Source organism: Eurypyga helias, unplaced genomic scaffold (genome assembly GCF_000690775.1).
Source record: "Eurypyga helias isolate BGI_N326 unplaced genomic scaffold, ASM69077v1 scaffold15403, whole genome shotgun sequence".
In the NCBI taxonomy this organism is placed as follows: domain Eukaryota; kingdom Metazoa; phylum Chordata; class Aves; order Eurypygiformes; family Eurypygidae; genus Eurypyga; species Eurypyga helias.
The window spans coordinates 1,351-18,692 of NW_010243208.1; the positions used below are offsets into that span (position 1 = coordinate 1,351).

A 17,342-nucleotide genomic window follows, 5' to 3' on the forward strand; every position below is an offset into this window, starting at 1 on the left:
GCATGTGTCTGGTTTGAAAGCCCATCAGACACACGTCAGACACCTAGCAGAGATGTAGACACGCAAGCAAGTGGTGCGCCCTTTCACTCTCTCCTCCAGTGAGAGTGTCAGTCCTCAACAGCTGAACAGAAATAGGTTTTTGCACTGGCCATCTCAGAAAAGGGTAGCACCTCCAGGGTACACAGCGCCCATTACAACTACTTTGTTTTGCTTGACTTTGCACACATCTTTGTAACAGAAAACAAATGAGACATCAGCAAGAATTACTCCTTCTCCGTAGAGACTTTACAACTTCATTTGTCCCTTAATACCGTAACTGCTCATAACTCTTCCTCCTCCCCTTTCTCCTTCTCAAACACACACCGGTGTCTTTAAAGAACCATTTTAATGATGTCAGTCAAAAATCAAAAGGAACAAACCACAGATTATGAAAACACTTGATTCCATCGTCTTAATCATTTGTTGTTTAAATCTCACCAAGGAGTTTGCACAATTCACATCAAAACCATAAGAATCAAAAAGAAGATTCTGCCTGCTGCAGAAAGTCAGCTTTACTGACAGAGACTGTGCATCTTTGCAAATATCAGGCACTTACAAAGATCATCAGTTTACTGGAACAAAACAGAAAATGCAAATTAATTAACTACTGAAAGAGAATTAAAATTCTTTAAGTTAAAGCTTTCCATTTCCAAGGTGCTGGCCTATGAAAAACACGTACCCCAGGTCCACTGCAGGAGGGAAAAAGAGATCCATTAAAGGAAAAATAGCTCATTTTAAGCTTCCATTCTGCAGGCTGGTTAATCAGAGGCTGTGGTCCAAGAAAAATAGCCTGAATTTTATGTATATCCTTGTACTTATCAATTTACTTGTAGTGTTCAGAGATAGCAGATGGGAAGGAGTAAATTGGCTTTCCAAGAGGGGACAGATCAGACTACATGGTCCCTCTTCATGTAACTGCTGTTTGGACCAGCTTGTATTTGAGTGCTCTCTTCCATGATTGTTCTCACTGCTTCTGCAAGAAACCAACTGGAATTTTTCCAAGGTCACTTGCACAGAGGTGAGAAAAAAAAAAATGAGGTCTGCCTGATGCTGACAGTGAGCTCATTCAGACTAAAATGTTATTGATTCTAACCAGGTGATAAAATCAGCTTAAAGTGTGTAGACTATTGGCAGCTCTGACCTACCAGTCCACAGGATTAAAACCAGCAAGCTAGCAGGAGCGTGCACCCCTTCGGTAGGCTCCTCTCCAGCTGCAAAATGTGGTAAGACAAGTGTGAAGAGGGTTCCTGTAATGTAAGCTGCTTACAAGGACTACATTTTTACTAGGCTGGTGCAAACATTATCTTCCAGTTGAGTTCAATTTCACAGTCCAAGGCAAATTCTAAAGCTACTGCTTTTATTTTTTAAGAGAATTTCAGTATTTAACTCCGGCAGATTTAATTAAAAAAAAAAAAAAAAAGTCTTTGAAGAATTAAAAAAGCTGCCTCAGCTAAAAACTTACTGATTAACACCGAGTCTTTAAAAAAGAGAAATATGATTTGAGAAATAGAAGCAGAGTGGGGAAAGATAAGGAAATACTCAAATCATTATAGATGATTCAGCCATGTGTGTCCAACGAAGGGCTGGGGGGCATAACTTTCGTGCTGTGTGGTTGCATTGATAGTAGGTTTGTCAACAAATTCTATCTCGCATGCCTGGATGCTGCAAGGAGAATGCTCCAGCTCCAACACTGTTAAGTTGTTTGGCACCGACGCAACAAGTACATTCCTTGGAACAAAAAGGGTCAGCTGAGGACCACGGGCCGGCCAGTAGCGACCAAGATTAAAGCCATTGATCCAAATTTGTCCCTGTTACAAGAGAAAGAAATAATCACATTTTAGTAATTTGACAGAGAACAAATGACGAATGATCTTCAAACATAGTGCTCTTCACGTAGTAAATGAATTTCCTCCATATTTCAGTTTGATAGAACACAAGGATAGAAAATCTGTTCATGAAAATGCTAATGACAGTCAAAAGAATCAAAATTCCCTGATGAGTTAATGTCATCATTATTTAAAAAGAAACTGGTCACATACTGCAATAATTCCAAATATGACATTACTTGGGAAAACAGAATTGCAGGTTCCTGGCACTGAATTTGCACCAAGTTTAAGACTGAAGCAAACCCGAAAATTGTATTTTGCTTGAAGCTGATTGTTAATAGGAGAAAGAACTCACAAAAGACAAAAGCAGATCCTAATTGTGTTGTGGCTCTCTCTAATACTACATTACCTTTGTCGTCCCTTCCTGTTGCATGATTTCATGAAAAAGATACAGCTTGTCTAGACACATGAAATTCAGGTGTCTATTATGCTTGTAATAGCTCAGTCACCAAAAGAACTTGTAAAATCACACTGCAAGAGTACTGCATTTTGTTGTAGCTGCTACCTACAACCATTAAAATCTTTGGGGGTCTGCTAGCATTAATTTAAGTTCAATGAAATTGTGCTTAGCTTGGCTCTTTAAATTTTTTTAGTGGAGGTGCCCAGAACCCCTAGTTCAAAATACTGCTAACATTACAAATACCTTAAGTTCCAAGATAAAACAAAATTGGGCATGAGGAAAAAGAAAAAAAAAGAGTCAGAACAGTCATTTATACACTACAGAATGCACACTGAAGTGACACAAATGCAGATTTTTCTGAAAGGCTACAAATTAGTGAGTTGCAGAATGTTTAATAAAACTGTAAATGGCTCAAGCTGAGCTAAATCTTGGTTCATTAAATAAGACAGAAGGGAGTATATACAGCTGATTTGGATAAATAATTTGCTTTTAATCCTCCTAAGTGTCCTTTCCTACATGTCAAGTCAAGAGTTCAGTGGACAAGAAAAGGGATGGGAACAAAAAACTGCATCTGTGTTTTCCCTCTTGCTTTGGCCTTTGGTAACCAGCGTATAGAGGTAAAACAAACTCACTCATATTAGTTACTAAACTAACTGATGTACACTGATAAAAATAACAAAACAGTCTGAATCCATGAAAGGTGCTTCTATTGCACTCTGATTTCTAAAACTGGGATAGCTAAAATCATAATAATATTTTTAAAGCATTTACCAAAGCACAATTGTAATATAGTGAGTATTGCCATTCAAGATGGTTTGGAGGTATTTCTTGTGTTTTCTTTTTCAGGTATTTACGGTAACAAATGTTACAAAACTTGCAAGAGAAATTTTATAAGGAGTTGGTACATTTGCAAATGCAGGTGAGTGATTTCAGCTCTGTATCCACTCCCATGGTATAAGATCCTATCTTCCACAGTTCTGCCAAGGTGTTAATAAACTTTGACCTCAAATATTTTTCTTTTAAATCAAGTTTATCTTACTTTGTGGCTTGGTTTTGTTGTATTAAAAGGTGAGAGAAGAGCTGTTTATTCAAGCTCACTACTTTCCTTCTGTAGTACTTTTAAAGGAAAACATGGCATTAATGCAACCTCCCCCCACAGAAGATGAATTTGTGAGTGTACCCACCAGACAGTAACCTACCTACTACAGAGGGTGACTGTAATCTGTGGGAAGTAGAAGATTACTATAGGAATCAAATGCATTAGAGCTCTAATGCAGGAGGTATGATCAAACAGATCTCTCTGATCTTAATCTGTCATTGGTTGTAACTCATTTTTCCAGTAAAGCCATGAACTTAATTTGTCAGTTCCAAACTGTCCTTATTAACATTGCAGTTTCTAAATACTGCACACTCGGGGATTTGTATGCCCTAAAACAGCAAATCATGACACTATACACTCTGCCAGTAAATATGCCCTAGACAAAAGAAAGGAGAGGAAGACTTGCTGTCTTCAATAACAAGACTTACTTTAGCAGGGTCAACAACTACAACCCATGCTTCCACAGTAATAAAGATCAGTCCTGACTCCAAATTCTCCTGTCTGTTTAAGAAAAAGCAAGTCGAATAAATCTAACTATTCATTCAGGGCATGTATGCTTAAGGGCATCACGCTTCCTCAAATAAGGGTGGTTGAACTTTTATTAACAGTGAAGGGTCTAAAAACCACTGAAGGTAAGCAAGCTACAACACAGTTAATGGCAGTTAATGCTGCACCCTTCCTTCCAGGCTGTCCAGCATGCCGTATTCCTTGTCTCACCATCCAAAGGCAGGACCATCATTAGAACTGTATTTTTTCCTGGTAGGCGTTGTCTTCATGGTTTTACAATTACTCAAATAGGTGAGTTTTAAGACCTATTAAGAGTCCCTCTCTGCACCTTGGCATACAGTGCCACTCAAGGAATTACGGCCCAGATACAGTGGGACCTGAGTGGAATTTACACCCTTAAGGGCCTCTGTTTTAAAGGCATTTGCTCAGTGGTAGAGTTACCTGGAAGTCTCTGTTTTCACACCCAGTGTCACCTCAATCTTATTACTCCTACGTATCTTATTTAAAACTTTGGTCCAATTCATATAAACCTTGAAGAATCAATTCAATAGCCCTACTTACAGTCCATCTGGGATCTTGTCAACTTGACAGCTTTAGAGAGTATAAAAACTATGTAAAACAGAGGTTTATATAGATCAGAGGAAAAGATTTCCAGCAATAAATAGGAATTCTTGGACTCATTTGCCATTTCAAAGAGGAATTTATCAGCAGGCAGGTATGGTCATCTCCCTGAAGATTCATGATGTCACAGAATTTACTGCAAAAGTCTCAGATTCCAGTTCCTGTGCAAAGAACTATTTTTGGATTTTATCCAGTGACTGTGTAAGACATGCACATATATAGGAACAGGGACTAAGTCTTCCTCATCCAAGCTCAATGCCAGCAACATGAAGTGACTGCCACGAATCAGTGTCTTCTGCACACTGGGAAGTGCTTTAAGCACTACAATACTGTAGATGGATCACTAGTATTAATAGCCGTAAAATAATTGTTTCAGAAAGGCATAATTTTGCTACCTAACACTACCACAGCCACTTCCCTGAAGCCTGAACATAAACTCCTCCAAGAGGAGGGGCACTTCAGCACGCATTTTGCTCTCTGTGCCTCCCACCAGCTAGTTGAGCTGGTCCTTACCCATCCATCCTGCATGGTGGCTGTTTCAAACACAGCACTTAGGAAAACCACTCTTTGCTGCTCATAGCTCCAGCTATGCTCCAGCCCTCTGAGAAGTTCCCATTAACAGACATCTGCCCACAAGCTTCTCACGGCAGTGCTCTGATATGATCAGTCCTGTTTTAGGTAATCTCCAGAAGACAAGCAGTAACATCTTCCATGCCCTGGATCCACCCCTAAGGGCACAACAGCAGCAGCTGTCCCCGACACTGTGCCTTTCTCACAACCCCACAAACATGTTCTTAGTTACTTTTAATCAATTCATATAACTAGGAAAGTGTCCTGTAGCATCTCACTTTCTCCAATATAAAGAACTGTTTTATTCCAAGGCATGTATTCACTCTCTCCCCTCCCAAAAGTTGTTTCTGCTCCACACCTCAAGAAACACCCCCCCAACTAAACACAGCATTTCTAAACAGCCTGCCAGTTCATCATGCTCACTGTTGAAAAACTACTGGGTATTTTGTTTTGTGGGGTTTGGGGGTTTTTTTGGTGATGCTCTACTTTCTACACCAACAGCACGTATCTTTTGAATATATGTTTCCCTTCTCTCAATGATTTATCTCCAGATATATTTAAATCAAGGAATCAATTTCCTAGTTGTTAAAATATATTTCAGACACCCCATGCCTACAACCAACTTCTATGCATCCAAGAGAGGTGGAATTTGATTGCCCATAGGAGTTTCAGTAGCTTTCTCAGTGGACTTCAAGATTTTACAGCAAAAAGTTGTACCTTTGTCCAGCCAGGAAACTTGACGTAAGTGTCTTGAGGCAAGTCTGGAATCCCTCCAGGAACTGAAAGTTGACCAGTGTAAAAAGTAGGTGCTTCATAACTCAGCGGATTGCCAACAGAACTCTTTGATCGATCACTATGGCCATTGATGTCACGCTTCACTGCTCCATCTATGTCTAGAGGATAGATTTCCCACTGAACAAGTATCTCTTGATCAAGAGTTAAATTTGAAACTAAACCCTAGGAGAAGAAAGAAAACACAAACCCAAAATATGACATAATTAATGTTATTGAAGTTATTTGGCTGCAACCACAAATCGGTCAGGAATAAAAACTGAATCAAAATACTTGCAACAGCTGCCAATCTGTGTTTGAAAAAACCCCAAGTGTCTGGTCTTAAAGTAATAAGCTTTCCTTAAGAATAATTGGTTTCATTTATTCTCAGAGAAAGATCTGTTCCTCTTCAAAGTTTTGAGTTTTCATCAATGCCCAAGTTTAAAGAAAAATAATAAATTTCCTGTAACCATGAAAATTTCTGTTTTAACATGACTGCGACTCCAAAACCTGGGGCTTAATATAAAGCAGAAAAAGCATTAAATATCGTAAGTCTGAGATACCATCAAGAGATTTGGTAACACTGAGTCACTAACCCAAGACATTAACCTGCACAATAGCAGAGAAAGCAGTATTTACTTCCTACAAATCTTGCACAGCTAACAGACAGTATCACAAAACCAAGGCACATGCTCTGTGACCCTGATTCAGTGAAATGCTTTAAGCTTACAGTCAGCTTCAAGCCCACAGAGTCGCGTTTCATTTCTATGGAACCATATCTACATCAAACCAGGGTGCTCGCACAATGAATGCAAAAGCAAGGTAAGGTCATGAGTTAAGAAGAGTGAAAGCAACATTAGGTTACCCCCGCACACCCCCTAATTTTGTTATAATAACGTTTCAGTGCAACGCAAGGAGTTGTATTTAAACCAACGCTGCTGCATCCGTAGAATCGTTTGAACGGACCCTGCACAGAAGCTGTGTCTTGGTGCAACTTAAGTTCTGTTGCAAACACCACATGTCAAACAGGAACAAGCAAAACCACACTTTCTATGGCCTTGAGGGCTGATACCGTGTCATGTGTCTGTTCTGATGTCTAATAAGCGTTGTGCTGTACCCATAAGCCTCACCATCAGTATGAGCACTAATTGATTTTCTCTACCTAGATGCCCACTCTACAGAACAGGAATTTATTTTTCTTATATCAAAATAAAATATCTGCAGAGAGTTAAGTGGCAAAACTTTTCTATACAACCTAGATTTTGCTCTGTCTAACAGTTAACTAACTAAAGCAACATCACTTTAGCCCAAACTTTCTAACCTGCCTCCCTAAGCCCATCTTTAGGCACTATAAACTGTGTGATTTTTCCAGTGAGATGAAGTGCCTACTAGGCATTCTTACTTTGGTCTGCACAAGGATGCACATTCAACAGTCCAGATACGGATATAAATTTTACAAGTAAAACAAATATGTATGTGGCAGTGAGCATGTGAAAAAAAATAGAAAAAACCAGAAACCACACTCTTCCTTCCTTCATGTCCTTCAACAACAAGGCTTAGATCAGCAGGATGTTTTAAAACCAAAATCCTTTTAAGATTCCTTCCCAAAAGTTAGAGGCTTAGTTCCATTTCATGCTCAAAAAAAGTGGTAAAAAACCCCAGCCAAACAAAACCCAGAACCTCTGGTAGGGACCTCTTCCTCTAAAGTTATTTTTGAAAGCACAACATATATAACACCCCAGGTACGATTATTTCCAGTTTTCAAAATCAACACAAAGAACTGCATGAGGAGGGTATTCTATGGGAAGAAGTCATGCACATACTCCAAAGCTACCCCAAAACCGCTGCCTCTTCTAGGCAGCAGGATCCTGCTTTTAGAGGATTATTCTCACAATGCATATCTACTAAATTTGCTTTCACTCCTAAATCTTCAAATAGTAGAATCCCTTGGTGTAAGTGTGAATTTCAGTTCAACCACAGTAACACTGAGCACCTCTCTAGCCCAACTTCTAACCTTCCATCCTGTTACCTTAATTTAGGACTAAGCACATAGGTTTCCTTATCACCTGGCCTGTTATTAAACAAATAATAAATCCAATATTTCTGCTGCCTCAACATGAAGGCAAACACTGGGGAACTAGCAGTCCTCTTCTGCCACTCAGACAAAGGCAAGGTACCTTGAAAAGACAGTATGAACAGAGTTGGCACTACTGCTACCCACTGAATTCATATGCCACAAGCGCAGAAAAGCCTCAGTTGCTGTTGCTTTTCCTTCAGAGGCTTTCATACATCCTAGAAGTTCCTTTCTGATTAGTATTTAAAGAAGTGCATGCTTTCCAAAAGGTAAGACAGGGGAAACTGCTTTTCAATATGGTGAAAGCCTGTAGCCTACCAGCTTCGTAAATACTGAGAGTTACATTGTTTGCCTTAATTAGTCTTAGCATAATTGGACATACACCTAGAAATCTTCACCACAACACACTTAAGCGTAACTGGTCAGTTAGAGTCCTTATAACCAAGTCTTAGCTTCAGTTCTTCTATGCTGCTTAATCATAACCAATATATCCTTTTTCAACAATGCAAACAGCCCCATCTTACTCATGGCAACAAAACATGACTCTGAGAACAGGAGTTTCTGCCTACTGGTGATCTTGTCAGTCTCTTCACAGTCTGTTTTATAACTGAACTAGATTCTCTAACAGGCCCAAACTTGACCAGAACTTGTGGTCTTGTCAATGATTTGTGGTCTAATCAAGATGCATACGCACTTGGGTTCACTTTTTTCTCTGATTATAACCTTAAAACCCCTATTTCCTCACAGCACATGTGCCTCTGCTTGATAACTAAACGGTACTGTTCAGGCACCTGTCTTTCCTATGATGTTTGTCTCTTGCATCCAAACTAACCAAGAAACACTTTGGAAAAGTCTTAATTCTGCTCTGAGACACCTATCACAGACAGAATTTAGACGGAGAGGAAATGGGAGCTTCTGATTTACCTGGCATCACCCTAGCACCAAAGGTCACCACAATCACCAGACAGCTATTGGTCTGGACAGCCATTAACCCTTTGACAAGCTTTCTGAAAGAACACCACCAAATCAATTTAGGCCAAGTCAAATATACAAGTTAGGGGGCTGCAAATCTCTTCTTAATTATAAAGCTTTGTAATTACTTCATTATTACCTGTGGCCTAGTAATATCAAAAACTAAAAAAAAAAAATAGCATGCTGTGGCACTGAACATGGCACAGACACAAGACTGGCCTCTACAATAACCCCCTGTTCAGCAAGTATCACAGAGCATGGGGGATCCGATTAAGTCTAAAACCAGAAAAGTTTCTTTTTTGACCCTGCCCTTCCTACTGTCACATTAGTGGCACCTCCTCTGCACTGGGTTTACATGGCAAGGTTTTGGTAGAAGTGGGTTGCAGGGGTGCCTTCTGTGAGAAGATGCACAAAACTGCCCCTGTGTTGGGCAAAGCCAGTTCCAGACAGCTCCAAAACGGACCCACTGCTGGTCAAAGCTGAGCCCATCAGTGATGCTGGTAGTGCCTCTCTGATAACATATTTAAGCAAGGGTAAAAAAAAAAAGAAAAAAATCAATGAACTGTGTAGCAGCTGTGAGAGAGAAGTGAGAAAAATGGGAGAGAAACAGCCCCACAGACACCAAGGCGGTGACGTAGGAAGGGGAGGAGGTGCCCCATGCATCGGAGCAGAAGTTCCCTTGCAACCCATGGTGACTCAAGTTGTCCCTCTTGCAGCCCACAGAGGTTCATGGTGGAGCAGATATCCATCCTGCACCTCGTGGAAAGGACCCGTGCTGGCGCAGTCTGTTCCTGAAGGACTGCACCTCGAGGAAAAGACCCGTGCTAGAGCAGTTCATGAAGAACTGCAGCTCATAGAAAGGACCACGTCGGAGAAGTTCATTAAGGACTGTCTCCTGTGGGTGGGACCCTACACTGGAGCAGGGGAAGGGTGCGAGGAAGCAATAGCAGCCGAGAAATGTTATCAACTGACCACATATCCCATTCACTATTCCCCTGTGCTACTTGGGGGGAGGAGGTAGAAGAATCAGGAGTGAGATTGAGCCTGGGAAGAAGGAAAGGGTGAGGGGGAAGGTGTTTTTAAAATTTTTCTTATTCCTCATTATTCTACTCTGTTTAATTAGCAATAAATTGATTTATCCAAGTTGAGATTGTTTTGCCCATGACTGTAATTGCTGAATGATCTCCCTGTACTTCTCTTGACCCACAAACCTTTTGTTGTATTTTCTTTCTCCTGACCAGCCAAGGTCAGCCCACCAAAGCCACTCATGAGGGCAGGTGACAGTCCCAAAATGTAGCATGGACCCAGAAGCATTCAGAAGCTTTCTGATAATTACCTCTAAGACCCAATCAGTCCAAAACTGAACTGGCAATTTTTTCCACAGTAAAGTGTTTGTGAGACAACCTCTCCTAGCCACACTGAAAAAACAGCAAGGATACACTGCTCACAAATGAAATGGGACATGGAAAGAGATACAAAAATGTACACACATACACACACAGATAGAGGCGATTCTTCCCCTCTACTCTCGTGAGACCCCACCTGGAGTGCTGCATCCAGCTGGGAGCCCTCCACATCAGAAGGTTGGTTGGAGCAAGTCCAGAGGAGGCCACGAAGATGCTCTGAGGGCTGGAGCCCCTCTGCTATGGGGACAGGCTGAGAGAGTTGGGCTTGTTCAGCCTGGAGAAGAGAAGGCTCCGGGGAGACCTTATAGCACCTTCCAGTACCTGAAGGGGCTACAAGGAAGCTGGGGGCAGACTTTACAAGGGCCTGTAGTGACAGGACAAGTGGTAGCAAGGAGATTTAGATTACATATCAGGAAGAAATTCTTCCCGGAGAGGGTGGTGAAGCACTGGAACAGGTTGCCCAGAGAAGCTGTGGATGCCCCATCCCTGGATGACTTCAAGGCCAGGCTGGATGAGGCTTTGAGCAACCTGGTCTAGTGGAAGGTGTCCCTGCCCATGGCAGGGGGGTTGGAACTAGGTGATCTTTAAGGTCCCTTCCAACCCAAACCTTCTATGATTCTATAAATACAATGCCGGATACACAAGCCTCAAAGTACGACCAAGACCTAGACTAATTTCCAATCCATTTTTGGAATTTATCCAAACAGCTTTGCACATTAGAGTTAGCTACAGGCTCAACTCAAATTGAAAGTCTTGTGGGCTACACTTTGGCTAACAACATAAGTGAACGAAGAAAAAAAGTCTGACAGTTTTTAATTCCACATTGATTTTGGTGACAGGAAGAACTCAAATTAAAACCAGAGAGTAGTTATGTTTTGACAGAAAGTTACAGCTGTGTCATCCTGATCTTTTTGCTCTAACCCATTATTTCAACCTGTGGAAAAGAGGAAAAGACATCACAGTCCAGTAACTCAGTTGGTTTTACTTACCTTGAAGTCATTATTGTATCTACCGAAATTGACCCGGCCCATATTCTCTACCAAGATATCCAGATTTGCTCCAGCCTTCCCAGTTATGTTTATCGTACGTGATTTGTCCCTTTCAAGAACACCTTGAGGAACCTATATGAATTACACCAAGAGGTAACAAGAGGTGATGAGTCAGCACAAGTCAAAGATTAATTAAAATCTAGGCTCTCAAAGTCTGTGAATTAATATTAAGTTTCATTATACAGGAACAAAACCCTATTTAAGGGAAGAAAGGTAAAGTTCACATCCTGTACAACAAAAACTTTCAACTTGTGGTCAGAAGACAGTTTCATAAGGTAAGACAGAGGCTCAGGCTTCCACTTCCACCCACCCTCAAAGGGAAAAAAAAAAAAAAAGAAAAAATCTATGGAAACACTGTAGAAAGCCACCAAGCATATATATCATTAACATATTTCATGAACCTGCAAGTAAACCCTTCTAGGGTTTTTTTTCCCCCCCACTTAACACATGAATCTGTAGCAACATTTAAACAGCTAAAATTGGAAATAATTAGATTTTCCTTATAGAAAATCTATAGATAGGTATATTTTCTGAAATACAAATACCAACATTTAGTATAAATCAACTGTACACTTCCTCACTTCCTTCATCTGATTAAGTCAGATTATCTAACAAAGTTGCTGTGGTAAGGTGGAGGAAAAAAAAACCCAAAAAACCCCAGCAGCCTATCCATGACTTTCATGAAAGCCACTCAAGGCAGAAGTTAGTAGCAGCAATCAGTATCTACCCCATCGACGGAGACATAGGCACGATCATGGACTCCGTTTGAAGGCGAAGACAGTTGTGCTGGCTCCGTACAGTTTTTTGGAAGCACAGTTCTGTACAGTACAAACCCAAAATACTAAGAAAAGGAAAGAAAAAATCAAAACAACGGATTAATGAACCAAGTCATTCCATATCTTCAATTCCTGCATACAGGCTTGAATTGAAACATTAGCTTTAATTCGCTTCAGATAGCGTCTATCACTGATACCAGCTTCAGATTTTTCACTTTGACCTTAAAATTCCACAGAGTTTCCATTTTTAAACGTTTCATGAGAACATTTACATAACTTTAAGAGGTAAGGGTCTTGGCTGTGAAGGTATTTCCTCAGAAAAAAAAGCAGTTAATGACCAAGAGTCTTATTTCTTCATTAAGGCCAATGAAAAGATAGTTATGAAGGGACTTCCCAGCTGAGTTTATCTAACAAACTTTAAAGTGCACTTGTCACCCACTGCCCAGAAATTAACTTATTTATTCATGAAGATGATATCTATTTTAAAAAACTACAGAAACATTACAACAGAAACATTTTGGAATATGTTTTGCTAAGTTCCCCATCAGGAAAAAAAGGAGTTGTGATGAGAACAAATGTAATGGCTAAGTGAAACACAAATTAAAAAAAAGAAAAAAAGTAAAAGATGCATTGCCTCTCTCACTCAGTAGCCACAAAAACATATATCTTCTAGACTTGGATTAGAACATAACCCTGGCAGGAAAAAGTGAGAGTAAACCATTTCCATTCTGCCATAATTATTATATTTGCATTACATCTGCAACAAGGTGTCCAGAAAAGGAAGGGTGAGGGAGAGAAAGAAAAAAATAAATTAAAATACACTAGGAAGTTCCACTGGATGCCCTCTTCTCTCAGGAGTTTTCCTAAGAAGAGTACTAAGGGCGGGAAGGCCAGGGAACAAGAGAGAAAAGCCCACCAGAAGTTACAACCAGCCACAATACACTACCTGCGGCTTCTCTCGCACTCTCTCTCTATTAGTAGCTTGAAAAGGAAAAATCTGAGCTTTGAACCCCACCTGACTAATGCCACATCCCAAGCATCTGCTGAACTGCTCCTCCTCTTCTCTCTCCCATAGCTACTACCAGCATCACATTCACTCCGAGCTGTTTATTTTAGCTGCAGGCAATTACCACCCATGCCCCCGCCTCTGCTAAATTCAGCAGAGAAGGAGCCATGTAACCTCAATGGAAAGACAGAGCCACTCAGCAGCAAGGGAAAGATCTTTGACTATGAGGGAAAATACAGAAAGTCCCCAAACTGACAGGAAAACTGATGCAGAGACTGACAGGGAGGGAACATAAGGGACAGTGGGAGACAGCGGCAGCCGCAGGAAAATACAGAGAGAAGTATTTTTCCTATCTCAACCAGTGGAGTGAATGACCTTGACAGTGGGTTGCAGCAGCTCCAAGAGGTTGCTCCCAAAAAGGTTTCTCTCACTGCATTCTCCTGCCTCACCATACATGTAGAAAATAACTAGAAATGAGCAGGAGGCCCATAGAAGTGTCAAACAGATCACATTCCCAATCTCCAGGCCCCATGACATGCATGACAAAGCAGTGGTCAGCCACTGCTCACTGACAGCAGATGGGGAGAGGCAAAGAAAAAAAACAGAATAAAGAAGCTTAATAATGAAGAAAAGGATTGATGTAAAAAAAAGGCTCTTAAGAACCTGAAAAATCAATACTTCAGAAAGGAGAGAGATAAAAAGCGAAAGCCTGGACAGCAGAGATGCCTACATTCACAGAAAATGGAAAACCTCAGGTGCAAGACACCGTAGACTCTGGAAAGGTCTCCCATGCAAAAATCACTGGACATGAGTAATACCAGAGAGCGTTGTTCAGATAAACTTTACAGAATTATTGCGAAGTGCCTACTGAAGGAATCCTCACCTGCTTGAGCTGAACAAAGGTTATCGGGTAAGCGCTTTTCACTGGGCCAGCAGGTGACAGCCTGTCAAGAACCTCCACCACAGAGCCCACCTGCAGCATAAAAAATAGCAGATATATGAAGGTCAGTAGATTTTAACCAAAATGTAACAGCTTGCATACCCAGCCAGCTAGCTGCTGTCCAGAAAGCAAAATCTTCAGCCCTCACATCATCCTTGCAGACACATTAATAATACAATACAGTACAGAGAACAGGTGAACCCTAAAAGAGACATACTGTATGCGCAGCAATGTTGTAAAAAAACAGATGTTCTAAATGTGCTATGCATTCATAAAAGTGACCCTTTATTATTTAATGAGAATGAACTCAGGAGTTTTTCACAAAAGTTCTATAAATAGAAAAAACACAACTGCTCTGGACAATTAATACAAAACAACTATATTATCTAAAATTTGCTCAATTAAACTTAACAATCAAGCTAGGAAAAATGCCACTGATTCCCAGCGAGTTACTCTGGAATCATTCTGAGCTAAGCAGGGATACAATTTGGTTCTATCAAGTTATCCAACATGAATTTACGCTATTTATTCATAAATGATTTCAGAAAACCTAAGGCTGTAATTCAGTGTCACATATAAGTAGCTGGACTGATTTCAGTGAGACTCGGAGCAAGGTTCAGGCTAGTCACGTGCATAAGTACCTTGGAGAATAAGGACTTACATGTGTACAATTAAACTGACTTTTGATGCCATCCGCAATTTCCTTTTGTGAGTTTTCTACTCATCTACAATTCCCTCTCAAATTCTCACTATTATTTTGATGTTAGTCAAGATGAACCCAATATGCTAGTGTCTTACAAGCTCAAAATCAATTGCATTCATACTTTTCATGCTGTTTCATAGTTTTCAGTCTGTTTCACCAGAAGTATTGTCACTGTTCAGTGGTAATTACACATCAGACATTCAAAATATTTCTCACATGCTTGAGAAAAAAAACCAACAGTAAAATGAAATTAGGAATTTAAAAATCATGGAAACTGCATACTGTAAGAGCATTCACAGCAATACAAACTTCTAAAGATACTTCAATAACAGAAGTGTTGAATTTCTGCAGAGTGTACATGAAAGTCAGCAGTGCTGAAATATTAAATTATATACTCAAATGTACATCACTGCAAAATGCTGTGTATGACAGAAGTTGGCATGAATCATCTACGTGCATGCAATTATTTTTTCAGTATAGTACTGGTTTTGGTTGGGATTGAGTTAATTTTCTTCACAGTAGCTAGTATAGGGCTGTGTTTTGGATTATTGCTGCAGTGTTGCTAACACAGGGATGTTTTAGTCACTGCTGAACAGTGCTTGCTGACAGTCAAGGCCTTTTCTACCTCTCACACCACCCCACCAGCAAGTAGGCTGGGGGTGCACAAGAAGCTGGAAGGGGACACAGCTGGGACAGTTGACCCCAACAGACCAAAGGGATATTCCATATCATATGACATCATGGTTAGCAATAAAAGCTGGGGCAGGGGGGAAAAGAGGAATGGGGAGACATTCGGACTTGGAGGTCGTCTTGCCTAATAAACATTACACATGATGAATGAAGCCCTGCTTTCCTGTGGATGGCTGAAGACCTGCCTGCCCATGGAAAATACTGAATGAACTCCTCATTTTGATTTACTTGTGCATGCAGGTTTTGCTTTACGTATGAATCTTTCTTCATCTCAACCCATGACTTTTTGCGCTTCTACATTTCTGATGCTTTTCCCCATCTCACTGGGGGAGAGTGAGCAAGCGGCTATATGGTGCTTAGCAGGCTACTGGAGTTAAACCCCAACAAGCATGTAGACACAGATCTAAATGGAATTTTGAAATAAACTTATCTCAACTCCTTAGCTAGGAACAAGAAAGCAGAAGGAGGTCATAAGTATACAAAGGGTAATGCATCAATACCTGGAGGTTGGGTGACCCTCACTACTCCATAGCTAGGCATGTTCAGCCTGGCCAGAAGGCTGTCAGTCAAATGACAGCTTGCAAAATTTTGATGAAAGTATGCACTTACGTTTTCAGTTTAAGCACTGTACCTAAAATAACAATCAGCTTTCAGAGAGTAAAATTCCCCAAATGTTCTGGACTGTGTATGTGCTCCATTCTTTACCTTGTGCTCCTCCAATGGAGCCAGGAATGCTAAAGCAATATGCAAGACTTGCCAGGCCACAGGAGAGACTGAACTGCCAGGTCTTGTACAACAGCCGTGAAGCAAGACATTAGTCTCTTTGCACAGACACTGACAGTTGATTTGCAGAACTAAATCATCCTATGAGCACTAATAGTTTTGGCCACAGGTGGACAATTAAATTAGTAATGAACATAAGCAGTATTAAGAGACACATGGTCACTTGAATGAGCTACTAAGTGGCAATGAGTGCTGCTTTGTGGCTTGCTGAACTATTAGCAGCTTGTACATGTGCCTGTTTGACTCCTTTAATTTCCTGCTACCAAGGGGGCTTCTGTTCTGAATATAGGTCTACCACATAGGATTCACATATGGACTGGGCTGGTAGAAGCTTGTTTCTTTGAAATGTCAATGGATTATTTTTGTTCAGCTTTTCACTCTAATGTGGTATATAAGAAAACCAACCCAAAACGTGATCTGCTCTTGCTTTAAGTTCCTGTTGACTGCTACTTCGTGGACAATCACGATCACAACAGAAACTTAACAGTAAATTTAAAAATTACAGATACTGTCAAGAACTTTTAAAAACTCGACCTGTGAACCAGCACATAACTACCAAAAAAAAGCAATATTTTTTTTACCCTCTAGAGCAACGTCTTCAAAACCAAAGTGTAAGATCAAGCATGGGGGGGGGGGAAAAAAAAAAAAAAGGTGCTATAAAATAGCTCCAACAGTAATGATATCAACTACTGGCAACATCCTGTTCGCTTAACCCCTTTCTACCCCAAACTCACACCAGCATTGCCTGCTACTTACGACTGCTTCAGCTCTCCAAATCCCAAGCACTGAGTACATCTCCAGAACGTAGGTTGCAGTGCTGGGGCAGAAATTTCCTTGTGACCAAGTACTCCCCAGGGTCCTCAAAGTGATGACCAGAAACTACCACCTGCTCACAAGCCTGCACAGACACGCTGCAGGCACTAAAACACATTCATTTCCCTCTGGAAAGGATGCTCTGCACGTTCTGGGTCTTAAACCCTTAAAACTTGTAATCTTGCTCACATTTCTTGAGCCCATCTATTGCTGTTCTGCCTTTGCCTGCCCTCACTC

General features: G+C 40.7%; 1 protein-coding gene across 1 annotated transcript in view; it reads right to left on the reverse strand.

Moving 5' to 3' along the window:
- Nucleotides 1–1,558: 1,558 nt before the first annotated feature.
- The window catches only part of GLB1 (galactosidase, beta 1), a gene marked incomplete at its 5' end in the record, with an annotated part of 35,089 nt that continues 19,305 nt past the window's right edge, over nucleotides 1,559–17,342 (reverse strand). The window contains 5 exons of the mRNA XM_010149329.1: nucleotides 1,559–1,847; nucleotides 5,840–6,079; nucleotides 11,335–11,466; nucleotides 12,122–12,235; nucleotides 14,060–14,149. Coding sequence (XP_010147631.1) covers nucleotides 1,587–1,847; nucleotides 5,840–6,079; nucleotides 11,335–11,466; nucleotides 12,122–12,235; nucleotides 14,060–14,149 — 837 coding nt within the window. The remainder of the gene's footprint in view (nucleotides 1,848–5,839; nucleotides 6,080–11,334; nucleotides 11,467–12,121; nucleotides 12,236–14,059; nucleotides 14,150–17,342) is intronic.